This window comes from Pollicipes pollicipes, unplaced genomic scaffold (assembly GCF_011947565.3).
Source record: "Pollicipes pollicipes isolate AB1234 unplaced genomic scaffold, Ppol_2.1 Scaffold_7261;HRSCAF=8764_pilon_pilon_pilon, whole genome shotgun sequence".
Taxonomy (NCBI): domain Eukaryota; kingdom Metazoa; phylum Arthropoda; class Thecostraca; order Pollicipedomorpha; family Pollicipedidae; genus Pollicipes; species Pollicipes pollicipes.
Genome location: NW_023597054.1, coordinates 41,601,427 through 41,613,303, shown reverse-complemented (window position 1 = coordinate 41,613,303; position 11,877 = coordinate 41,601,427). Strand labels below are relative to the sequence as shown.

The following is an 11,877-nucleotide window of genomic DNA, read 5'->3' as shown; positions in this document are numbered from 1 at the left end:
ACGGTGCAGCAGGCGCGCGGTCCGGCCGCGCTCGCCGTCCTCCGCCGCTGCGCCGTCTTCCATCTGTACGCGCCCGCTACCGGTGGGTACAGCTCGGAGATCGGCCACTCCGGCCCGAGTGGGCGCCACTCCGGCCGGTCCGGACGAAAGCCCGCCACTCCGGCCCGGTGGAGCATCCTTCGGCGCCTGCCGTACGGGGCTGTGCGGCACCACGATGCGTCAGTCAGGGGTAGCAGTGTCCGAAGGCGCTTTGCCCCCTTCCGTCAATGGGTGGAAGCCATGCGTGCTAAATGCAGACATTTTAGGTGTTTGGGGACATGTTGCATGATCTGCATCACTGTTACCACTGCATGTCGATGATGCCACATAGTTTAAGGTTCGCAAGATTGTTTCAATGCTGCTTCTGCATGTATGGGTTGTGAAATAAGACGTGACTGCCCTTTTCACCGCCCTTCCTGCTGCATCCGAATCTCTCCCGCTTTTACGGAAGTGGGCTGGACGTCGTGCCGTCATGGGTCATAGGTGCTCCGGTTCACGCGACCTCGTGTCTGGGGCCGCTCTCCGTGCAACCACGGGCGCCAGCCGCCCTGCCAGGCGGGATGGCGTCCCGGACGGCGCGCTCGGCAGCCCGGTGTCTCAGGCGGTCCGCTTCGTGCCTGCCACAGGTCGCGTCACTGTCCGGCGGACGCGTTCGACCGTCACACATCGACGGCCGGCAGCTGCGCGAGTGTGTGCTGGGCGTGCTGCTGCTGCAGGCGGCCGCGCCGGGCGGCGGCCCGCGTCCGATCGCCGAGCGCTTCGAGGCCGTCCACCTGCTGCTCAGTCTGGACGAGGGCGGCGCTGGCATGTGCCCGGCCTGGACCCGGCCTGAGACCAGGTGAGCGGGGAGGATTGGAGCGGAGACCGGGAGGGGGACGCGACGGAAGACCCGGGGAGGACGGGGCCCGAGACCAGGTGAGCGGGGAGGATTGGAGCGGAGACCGGGAGGGGACGCGACGGAAAACCCGGGGAGGACGGGGCCCGGGACCAGGCGAGCGGGGAGGACTGGAGCAGAGACCGGGAGGGGACGCGACGGGAAGACCCGGGGAGGGCGGGGCCCGAGACGAAGCGAACGGGGAGGACTGGAGCGGAGACCGAGAGGGGACGCGACGGAAGACCCGGGGAGGACGGGGCCTGAGACCTGGCGAAGCGGGGAGGACTGGAGCGGAGACCGGGAGGGGACGCGACGGAAGACCTGGGGAGGGCGGGGCCTGAGACCAGGTGAGGCGGGGACGAACTGGAGCCGAGACCGGGAGGTGACGCGACGGAAGACCCGGGGAGGACGGGGCCTGAGGACCAGGTGAGCGGGGACGACTGGAGCCGAGACCGGGAGGTGACGCGACGGAAGGACCCGGGGAGGACGGGGCCTGAGACCAGGTGAGCGGGACGACTGGAGCGGGAGACTGGGAGGGGACGGGACGGAAGACCCGGGGTGGACCTGGCCCGAGACCAGGTGAGCGGGGAGACTGGAGCGGAGACCGGGAGGGGACGCGACGGAAGACCCGGGGTGGACCCGGCCTGAGACCAGGTGAGCGGGGAGAGCTGGAGCGGAGACCGGGAGGGGATGGGACGGAAGAGCCGGGGGACGGGGCCCTAGACCGTGGTGGTGCGGGACCGGAAGCCAGGAGTGGGACGGGAAAAAAACGGGCAAAGCGGCGACATTGGAGCATGTGACGGAAGGTGACATGGTGGGGGAGGGGGGGGGGGGGGATTGCAGAAGCTAGGGAAGACATTACCAGAGTCCAGAATCTTCGTAAAACAAATTAGCGTGTCGGTTGTGAATATGCCTGCGTTCACCAGATTGTGGATACTTCATCCGACTGGTTTGTACGTATGCCCGCTGATGCCAAAAATGATGATGTTCTCCAGTCAGCCAACAGCGTGCACATGCTTATGGGGCTGAATCTCACGACATCGAAGTACATGGTTTTTTAATAGAGAATTTGCGCTGGTGTTCATGCGTTGTCAGCGCAGGTCGATTTTGCCTCAGGGATTTGAAGCTGGCGCTAGATTTTCGCCGCGCCTGGGAGTCGGGCAACTTTGTCCGAGCTTTTCGGTTGGTCCGCCAGATGTCACCGCTGCTGCAGCTGGCGGCTTACCAGCGGATCGCCGGCCTCAGGCAGTAAGTCGAACGCACGCGATCCTGGAGATGTCCCACGCCGTCTAGTTGGGTCACGCACGCGCACTGCACCACCCCTCAGAGATGGCGCGCACCGTCTAGTCGGGTGCACGCACGCGCACTGCACCACCCATCAGAGATGGCGCGCACCGTCTAGTCGGGTCGCGCACGTGCACTGCACCACCCCTCAGAGACGGCGCGCACCGTCTAGTCAGGTCGTGCACGCGCACTACACCACCCCTCAGAGACGGCGCGCGCCGTCCAGTAAAGTCACGCGCTCGCACTGGACGGCGCGCACTGTCCAGTCGATACAGTGATTGTTTATGTCTGTCCAATGGCACAAGCTGCAAGTATACAAGCTCTGCGTTTGTGCTGATAGTTCTTCTCATTCGCCTTGACTTTTGTGACGAGCGCGTCTTGCGTTATCCTGTATTCTTACTTCTGGATGCAAACCACATAATTGGAAAAGAAGATGTTGGTTAAAAGATGTGGGATTAAACCAAAGAGCCCGTTGACAGATGTACTTCAAGGCTAAATTAAATGCATCAATAAAAATGTATTCAGTCAGGAGACTGTTACCAATTTTACATCCTGAACTTCAATGGTTTTTGCATCTGTTGTAAAAAATTATTTTTATAAGTTTTGATAACCTTACTGATATCCCTGCGCTATGTATCTTGCATCGCTTTGGTAAACTAACAACTTACCCCAGGGTGTTGTAAGCAAATTGCTCATTCAGTGTATTGGCCTTAAGGAGGTTGCTTTTTAAGGTGGGTGGGATGTGGCTGTCAGGTTATCATGTGTCGCCTGTCATGTGCCAGTTATGTCAGAGGGAGGAGGCACACCCTTAGACATAGTTTGCTGTGCGATTCAAAGGGTTGGTTGAGCAGCACCTTCATTCACTGGCCCTGTCATGATGCTCTCGTTTTCCTTGGTGCGTTCGTCTTGTCCAAGAACTCTTGAAATGTTGCAGCTTTAAATGCATTTTTGAACTGAGAAATATTGCGGAACAGAAGGTTGAACAGGTAATTAATCCATCGTCTTTTTTATATGCTCTTTCCGTTTTCCGTCGTGCAGTCGTCTTGTCAAGAAGCCTTTGAAATGTTGCAACCGGCGGCATACACGCTTTCGCAACCATGCCCTTGTAATGCCCGAAGCGCTAGTCCCTGAACGTAGTCAGTCCGAGCGTGTTTATTTTGGGTTTCTCTCGACCGTGCCATCACCAGCGATAACGTCGGAGAGGCGATAGGGCTTCCGATCGGCGGTGGCTGTCACGGGCGCAGCGCACCCTCGGACTCAGCCGGTTTTTTATGCGCTCGTGTTTGACCAATGCACAACATGTTCAGTCAGTCAGCAAGTGAGAGCGCTCAACTCCAAAGAACAAGACCGTCGGCCTGTACCGCTTACTAGTTATGACGAGTGACAGTTGGTGACAGCAGCATCAGAGCAGGGTTTTTTATTTGTAAGCGTGCCTAGTGTAACGGTATGTTGTCCTTTCCTGATCGTCCTTGGACGCGTAACATCCTTTTTTATGTCGCGCTCAGGCTACGTAATAATACGTGACGTCTTCAGCGAGCGGTCACTGGTGGAACAGGGCTACAGCCTAGAGTTCATGTCTGGCAGTGATTGTTTAGTGTGTTAGGCAGCGATTATTCAGTGCTTTAGACAGCGAAGGTTCAGTGCATTAGGCAGCGAAGGTTCAGTGCGTTATGCAGCGAAGATTCAGTGCTTTAGATAGCGATGGTTCAGTGCGTTAGGTAGTGAAGGTTCAGTGTGTTATGCAGCAAAGATTCAGTGCTATAGACAGCGGCGCCACCGTAGTGTTCCGTCCGACGTATGCAGATGTGTTGTGTGCGGTGGTTTAGAGAAGGCTGCCACCCGTCGGTCCCGTCCCTCCGATCACTGGCCGTCTCCACCCGTCTGTAGATAACTCAAAGGTCTCCTAGCTGCAAGATGTCACATCACAGTCATCATTGTCATCATCCGAATGGGTTGGCATGATCTAAGTTGTACCAAAAAGGGCGGAAAACACGATTTTGTTGTATCAGAACCTATGCAGTGTTAAGTGTCATGCCTAGCATACACGTACAGTTCGTCAATGCAAATCTAGGGTGGTCTCATGTAACCAGTAAACTCAAGGAGGGCACAACGTTGGTTGCTATTGGTTTATTAATGTCAATAACATTCATTAACGGAACTTAAAGACTTCACCGCTGTTTCCTTCTTTTCTCGCCGTCAAGATTGGTTTCACCCGTTCACATTGAGGAATGCCGCATTGTGCTGGCGATTCAGCATCCCCAGCTCTCAGGGCGTGCTGCTGGAACATGTATATCCAGTATGGAGAAGCCGCGCATCCAGGAAACGCTCAAACTTCCCCAGTGTTGTCAGCATCCACAGCCTTTTGCAGTATGTGATCTCAATTCGGTTGTGGCGTCACTGGCTTGGCTTTTCAGTGTGTGGTTGTCGTCGCTTTGCAGGCGCTGCGGTTGCGCTCGTCACTGTTCGCTTACTAGGCGCGTGCTTATCGCGCGCTTTCTCTGCGATTGTGGGCCTGCCGCGCCGCCCCGTCACCGGCCGTGGTGCCTCATGCCGCCCCGTCACCGGACGTGGTGCCTCATGCCGCCCCTGCCCACCTCTGTGTTGCCTCATGATAGGCGGGGGCACCTGTCGACCTCTTTGCTGCCTCATGAGCGGCGGGGCACCTGTCGACCTCTGTGCTGCCTCATGAGCGGCGGGGAACCTGTCGACCTCTGTGCTGCCCCATGAGCGGCGGGGGCCCCTAACTGTATGCGGGGGGGGGGGGGGGGTACCGGGGAGAAATAACTGCAATTATCTCTTATCTTATGTTTTTGCATTCCTTTCAATCGTATGCAACGTGCGTGTTTCCATCTTGCGATTGATCAACGACTGTGCTGGACACCAGCAGTGCATGAGCGCCACTCACTCTTTTCATAAATCAGTTAAGAAACCCTGGAGTGTTTGGAAGATGCAGCAAATGGTAGACTTCAACGCCTGAAGAAATTTTGCCCTGGACCTCGACGTCGCTGTGGCTTAAGCAGTTGCAAGATCTGTACATGTTGTTAGAAAATGTGCTCATATAAAACGGCACAGCGTCTTGCATTTGCGAATAAATTGCAAAACGGAACGTTTTCAATCTCACCCACGACGCACCTACGCGTGCTTCATCTACCAGCATGAAGTCAGTAGCATTGGGTCATGTGGAAAACATCTTTTTTTGTACGAAGCCGAGTTTTGTCTCATTTCTATTGTAAACTTTGTAGGGAAGTGTTGTTCTGCTATCACACCTGGGATGAGGTTTTCACAACGGAAGTGAGGAATGCGTCACATATTCATGGAAATGCCATTTTGTTTTTTTCAAAAGCTTGTTAAAGTTTTCACTGATGCTTGTTGTGAATATGCCAGAATAAGCGTTATTCTGAACGCGCCCTCGTGATCTTCGATCTGCAGGCTTGGGACTCACCTTTCAGCCTGTGCCGCTTCCAGCTCGCGCTGCTTTCATTATGGTTTCTGAGTGAGCGGGTGGAGGGAGGGGAACTTCAATGTTCGCAACAGTCAGTTGTGTGCTTTATTGTGCCATGCGCAATTTGTTTGAAGTTTTGGTTTCTGTTTTGACAGTATTTATCGGCTGGGCCCTGTGCCACATATGTGCCTTGATTAGGCCAGGAGCTTTTTTGCGAAACCGTACGGCCTCTCTGTACTCCCTTTTCTTGAAACTGGGCCAGCTAAGTTTTTATTCTAGTCGCCTGGCCCGAAATTCTGAAAACTCACTACAGCATGTGGCACGTTAGTCGATTCATGCATTGTGCTCGACGGCTGGTGGTCAGTTGTGTGTGCTAACCATGGGCTGTCGAGGCTGTGGCGGAACAGTAATGCGTGCACACATGCTCTTGTGCCTTAGCCGCATTTTTCCCGCGTCGCCATGGTCTAGGCTGCTGAGCGCCCTCACGGTTGAATATCCGCCGCGCTCGTTTGTGGACATGTGTGATGTTCTGGGTGGCTATTTGTCACGATTAGCTGGGTTTTGCGCCTGTGTCAGTGGCACGGCCGCTTGCGCCGCGGCCACGGCCCAGCTTGCGTGGCTCGTGGCCAGTTTGTTGCATTGTCCCATGTTAAACCAATTGGGCACGTTCGCACGGGCGCCCCGCCGGTCAAATCCGGCCCCACATGTAAAACAGTGATGCGCCCCTGGTGGCCTGCCTGCGCGGGAAATGTCGCGTGGTCAGTTCGCATTGGAGCCGAGTCATAAATGCATTGTGCGGGACAGGCATTTCGCATAGGAAAGGCCCTGAAAATGTCTGCGGTGGTCTTCGTGCCTGTGAGAAGCGGTGCAGGCTCTCATGAGCCGATTCAAACTAAGCGTATGATCAGAGTATCCGCGCCGTCGGAAGTAATCTCTGGCAGTTAATTCATCAAGTTTGCGAACGTTGAGTCATTGAACCTTACGTTGGTAGTAATGTGAACGCGTCGTTCGCTAAGCATTCGGGGCCTTTACGCTCCATTTAGCTCCACGATTCTTTTTTCGTGTCGTGCTCACATGTGCCGGTAGGGTGCCAGGATTATCAGGTCTTGACTACGATAGAGCCAATACGGGTCTCTGTGTTATCGGGCCGTTGGCCCAGACAGGACGCCGAACGGCACGATATGGTATCGGAGGTTGAGATAGCGAGCTGGCGGCCAGCGCGCGCTGCGGCCGAGACAGGGACCGGCCACGCTAGGGCCTCAGGTGAGGTGCATCTGTAGACTTGTGACCGAGCTGAGAGGTTTGTCTCAACCTGGTTTAGGCGATACTTGGCTTGCGCTTCATATGCTTTGATTTGGTTGGATTTCGGGACTTCGAGCAAAACGACCAACCGATTCGATAGACATTTCATTAAGCCATTCTTCCACGCCCAAATTCGTTTTATAACAACAGGGATGTAGAATTACAATGAGGGCCAAGAAAAACACCACGCACGATACATAACTTGCGTGTTTATCAGCACTCCCTGTCTTTCACTAAAAAAAAACTCAAACTTCTGAACGGTAACCATAGTCACGCGGCGGCCTTGCGCTGGTTACAGGTCATGGCGCTTACCCAAGAAGACGCTGCTTATGGCAAAAGCGTAAAAGGCTGAAGTTCGTACCTACATAAAATATACATGAGAGACAAGCACGTCGAAGGCAGAAAGCTTTTGCATTATAGAAGAGCGAAGTACAGTTTTCGATGTGCAAGCTTTAAAGTAACGAGGGAAGATGTCATAAATGCGATGTGGCATGACCTACTCATCCAGTCCTTGTCACGGCACCGTCTTGTCGGGAGCAGAACTCACGACCTCTGCCACATGGGAGGCATGTCAGGGCCTGTAGGTACTGTTAGGTACCACCCAAGGTACCACCCAAGCCTATAGGTACCACCCAAGCATGGGGATGAGGCCAGTCTGCTGGATTCGAAGCCAAATTCAAAGCCAAGACAATGCCACGAAGCCGAAGTTGAAACCGAAGCCGATGGCTTCGAAGCTGGGAACTGCGAAGCTGAAGTCAAAGCCAGTAGCTTCGGACTGCAGATGCAATACAAAGGCCGAAGTCAGCGACCTCGAATTAGGAAACGCGAGGCCAAAGCCAAGCCTGTAAGCTTGAAACCAGAGGGCCAAGTAGCAAGCACAATCTAGTGTAGAACGTTCCAAAGACCATTCACGCATCATCTTAAACTGCTGTGAATGGCGCCCATATTTGAGCTGGTGTGACGGGCAGACATTCACCGCGCTTGCCTGCGGCACTGCCTGACAGCTGTTACCCGACTGGACTCTGGTGGCGCTGACTGGTGTCCCAGTATTGCCAGTGTTTCGTGCCAGCGGACGGCCGGCCGGCCGGCTCGATAGGCGGTGGCTCGGTCGCCTGCAGTGGCCTCAGGTCGCCGCAGATAACGCCTGTTTGCGTTCCTGGTCACCGCCGGTGAATCAGAGATTGCGGCCGGCCGGTGCGCTTGCCACCGACAGCACGTGGGTGCAGGGCGTGGCAGCACCGCCGACGTGGCCGCTCGGGACGACAGAGACCAACAACGAGCCGCCGCCGCTGGCCGTGTCCGGCTGCTGGGACCAGCACGGATCCGCCAGTGACACGGGCTCGCGTGTCTGGCCTTGTCGCGCGACACGGTTTAGCGCCTATCGCTGTTTTTGCCAACGGAGGCTTTTCACAAGCGAAAGGCGATGTGGTGAGCGGTCACGGAAAGTACGATCGGAACTAGGGAAGTGGGAGACCATGGTGATGCCAGCAGTGACGATGTCATATTCCTGGTAGTCAGGTGTTGACGTTATGATTCGGGCTTGGGTTTGGTTTCCAGGCAGTGTTTGCGTTCCCGACCGGAGTTCCGTTGTTGCATCCCGAACACCGTGGTAGAAATATTGGGGATGAGGGCGTGGGTAGCAGGGGAAACAGGCATGTCAGCCCTGAGGCCAGTTAGTTGTAGATACACATCAGCGTGGCTGACTCCTGTCCTTAAACCGACGTGGCTGTGACAATACTTTCTGCCATGGGCTATCAACCTCCAGCATTCCGTCTTTTTAAGCGGACATCTGGGTTGACGGTTAATGCCTGCGGCAAAAGTCGGCTCACATCCGGCCATTTTGGTCCGTTCTCTGCACCGGGCTGCCGATTGTCGTCTCATCGTCACGTCCCTCCGTGAGGTCCTGAGCGGGCCGTTGACTTGAACGCGGAAGCCCCCGTGCTCCCAACAGTCCCGGTGGCCGCTGACTTGGACGCGGAAGCACCTGTGCTCCGCCTAACAGCCCTGGTGGCCGCTGACCTGGACGCGGAAGCCCCTGTGCTCCCAACAGTCCCGGTGGCCGCTGACCTGGACGCGGAAGCACTTGTGCTCCGCCTAACAGTCCTGGTGGCCGCTGACCTGGACGCGGAAGCCCCTGTGCTCCGTCTAACAGTCCTGGTGGCCGTGCAGTCCCTTCCGCTGGCGGTTATTCAGAAACTGGAGAGGAACCGTCGACCGGGCGCGTCTCTGTTCTGTGGTTTGTGACCCTTGATAGCCCCCCCCCCCCCCCCTGCTGTGATGCGTGGCCCTTCCAGCGTCATGCAGCGTTCGGTTGTGTCGTGACCTGTCATATTGTGACCTGTGGCTGCCGGGTGCGCCTCTTGCTGGGACCCTTGGTAGGCGCTCCTTTGCTATAATGCGTGGCCCATTCAGTGTCATCCAGCGCTCGGTCGTGCTATGACCTGTGGCCACTGGGCACGCCTTCCCTTTGTGACCTGACCGGTGCCCTCCGGTCGGGAGCTTCCGCATTGACGAACCCGGTCCCCAGACGCGCGCTATCGACGCTGGCGGCGGCGTACGGTGGCGCCGCGCGCACCCTCCCATCCGCTGTCATCGCCGGCTGGCTGGGCTACGATAACACCACTGATGTGACCGCGGACGTGACGCCGTGGGGCAGCGTGACGTTGGACGGCGGCGTTCGACTCGACCGGAAGCGGGCCTCGGCCGGAGCGACGGTGAGACGTCCGTATCCACGTCGGGCAGGTGGACATCTGTCAGCTGCGACTAGCTGCTGAGGAGCCGACCAACAGTGTGAAACGAATGCGTGCGTGCGTGCGCGCGCGTGTGTGCGTGCAGCTCAGCCGTGTGATTTGCGTTGGTCCGGGCCTGTGTGTCGGCCTTGTAACCATCTGGCCAGCCGACTGAGGACCGGGACTGAGGCCGACTGCAGACCTGTCGTCCGGGGTGCCCGTCGCTTGTGTCGGTGTCGATGTGTGAGTCGCGTCCGTGGCCGACAGGTGCCGGAGAGAGCCTGTGTCTACCTAGACACGGTGTTTGGTGACCCGGCGCGCCTCCTGGCCGCGTGCCAGGTCAGCTCTGAGGAGCGGGCGTGACACCGGTCGCGCCGCGCCGGCCACTCATCGGAGGACGCGGCGCCCACTGCGCATCTGCCAGCTGCGCTGCGTGCTCACCTGCGGCACAGCCAGTCTGTCCTCCCAGGCTCTGCGACCCTCGTGCAATAGAATTGGCTGTGAGCATAGACATGATCAGCCTGGAGCGAACATGTGACCCGTTTTTATTTTTTTAACACGGTCGGTTGGGGGGGGGGGTCAAATTGACCCACAGAAGGTTTTTCCAGGATGGTTTCCGAACGGCGCGGCGTGGCCGCGCACAATTTTGCATAGCAGTAGACAATTGAAAAGCGGATCGTTTGATATTACAAAATTTAGATGTGCCTGGTAAGGTCGCTGACCTATGGCAGGTCAAAGTCAGGCCATGGTTTCAGCGAAGACAATTCCTAGGGAATCGTTCAATCTGATACAACGAGTGTTTGGCGAAGCCATACATCTCTGAGATGCTTTCTTAGGCGCTAAAAATATTGAATGAGTAAATTACGTTGACCGAAGGTCAGATATAAAGGTCAGACCAAGGGCAAAACCAACGGATTTATTACTCTAGGGCTTACTGTATGTGATATTTTCTGGTGCTCATTTCGAATTTATTTGCAGGCAGGAATCGCATGATATACCTTCCATTGACTTTTTAGAGGTCAGAACAGGTCATTGACCTAGGATGACCCGAGCCGACATTTTGTTTTAGAAACATACTGCCTAGCGTAATCTTTGTCGCTTATTCAAATGCAAAACTCAGAGCAGTCTTGCAATATTTTGGTCACTATGACCCTCAAAAGGACAAGCAAGGTCACTGCCCTAAAACAGGCTTGTGGACCTTTTGCTTAGAAAGAGTTGCCTAGGTTGTGGGGCACTTAGGAGACCAACCTAGAATTCGACCTTGTTTGACATTATTTGACCTGAAGGTTATGACCTAGGAAGCTCAAACTTTGACCTAAGTGAGTTCACGTACAGGTCAACACACCCTGCGAATTTGGTCTTTAGCTATCTTAGTTCCTGAGATTTCAGGGGTCATATTTACCCCCCCCCCCCCCCCATCCGAGCGAAGGGTATCTAGCCGGCCACCCGGGCGCGTGTTAACATGAGTCGGTGCATGCACTGCGAGATGATTCTTGCGGCGTGCCGCAGTGCGCGTGTTTGGGAGATTCTCCTGTTCGTGTCGTACTGTGTGCCTATGGCTTGCATTGTCGTGTGAGCGGAGTTCGTGACCGCTGCGGTGTGTTCAGCCGAGGTATGCCGTATGTATGCCGAGGTCCTCGCCGCCGGTGCCGCAGGTGCCGCCGCTGTGTCTGGACACTGTTGGCTGGAAGTGACGCGTACAGGAGTCGTGTGACGGCGATGCGGACGACTTTAACCGCCCAGATTGAGCGTTGGGTCCCTAATAAGCCCGAACGTGCCCCACTGGATGTGGAGTGCAATCCAGCATGTGGATATTACTATGTGGTGTGCACGCCCATTCGAGCCTGGGGCATGCGGCTGGCCGAAGTGCCTGAGGGTGTTGTGGTGGTCAGCTGCGCCTCAGATGTACTAGGCGTGCCTGCTGGACGGGTCAGGCGTCTCTGCGGGACCGGATGTTGAGCTCTAAACGACGTTTGGGGTAAGGTTATGAGGTGCCAACATTTGAACTTTGTAAAAGGCGTCAGAAAGTCCGTTGGTGTAGTGGCCGCCCGCATCTGACATCGTCCTCTCGCTTAAAAGCGAGAATGGAGTAACTTGTGAAATACAGAAGCTCTGTGACAAGCTCTTGTTGCTCTTGAAGTGTGCAGCGGCTCGTACTAGCAGCAAGACGCGTGGTGCGGATTGGGACGAGCAAGGCGGTGACAGTT

The 11,877-nt window shown here is 56.0% G+C and overlaps 1 protein-coding gene across 1 annotated transcript; it reads left to right on the top strand.

Moving 5' to 3' along the window:
• The first annotated feature begins 811 nt into the window (after positions 1-811).
• Positions 812-10,033, top strand: LOC119111450 (uncharacterized). The gene is made up of 4 exons (XM_037235266.1): positions 812-877; positions 2,030-2,161; positions 9,469-9,655; positions 9,938-10,033. The coding sequence occupies exons 1-4, from the start codon at positions 846-848 to the stop codon at positions 10,031-10,033; spliced, it is 447 nt and encodes a 148-aa protein (XP_037091161.1). The 5' UTR covers positions 812-845.
• Positions 10,034-11,877: the final 1,844 nt, after the last annotated feature.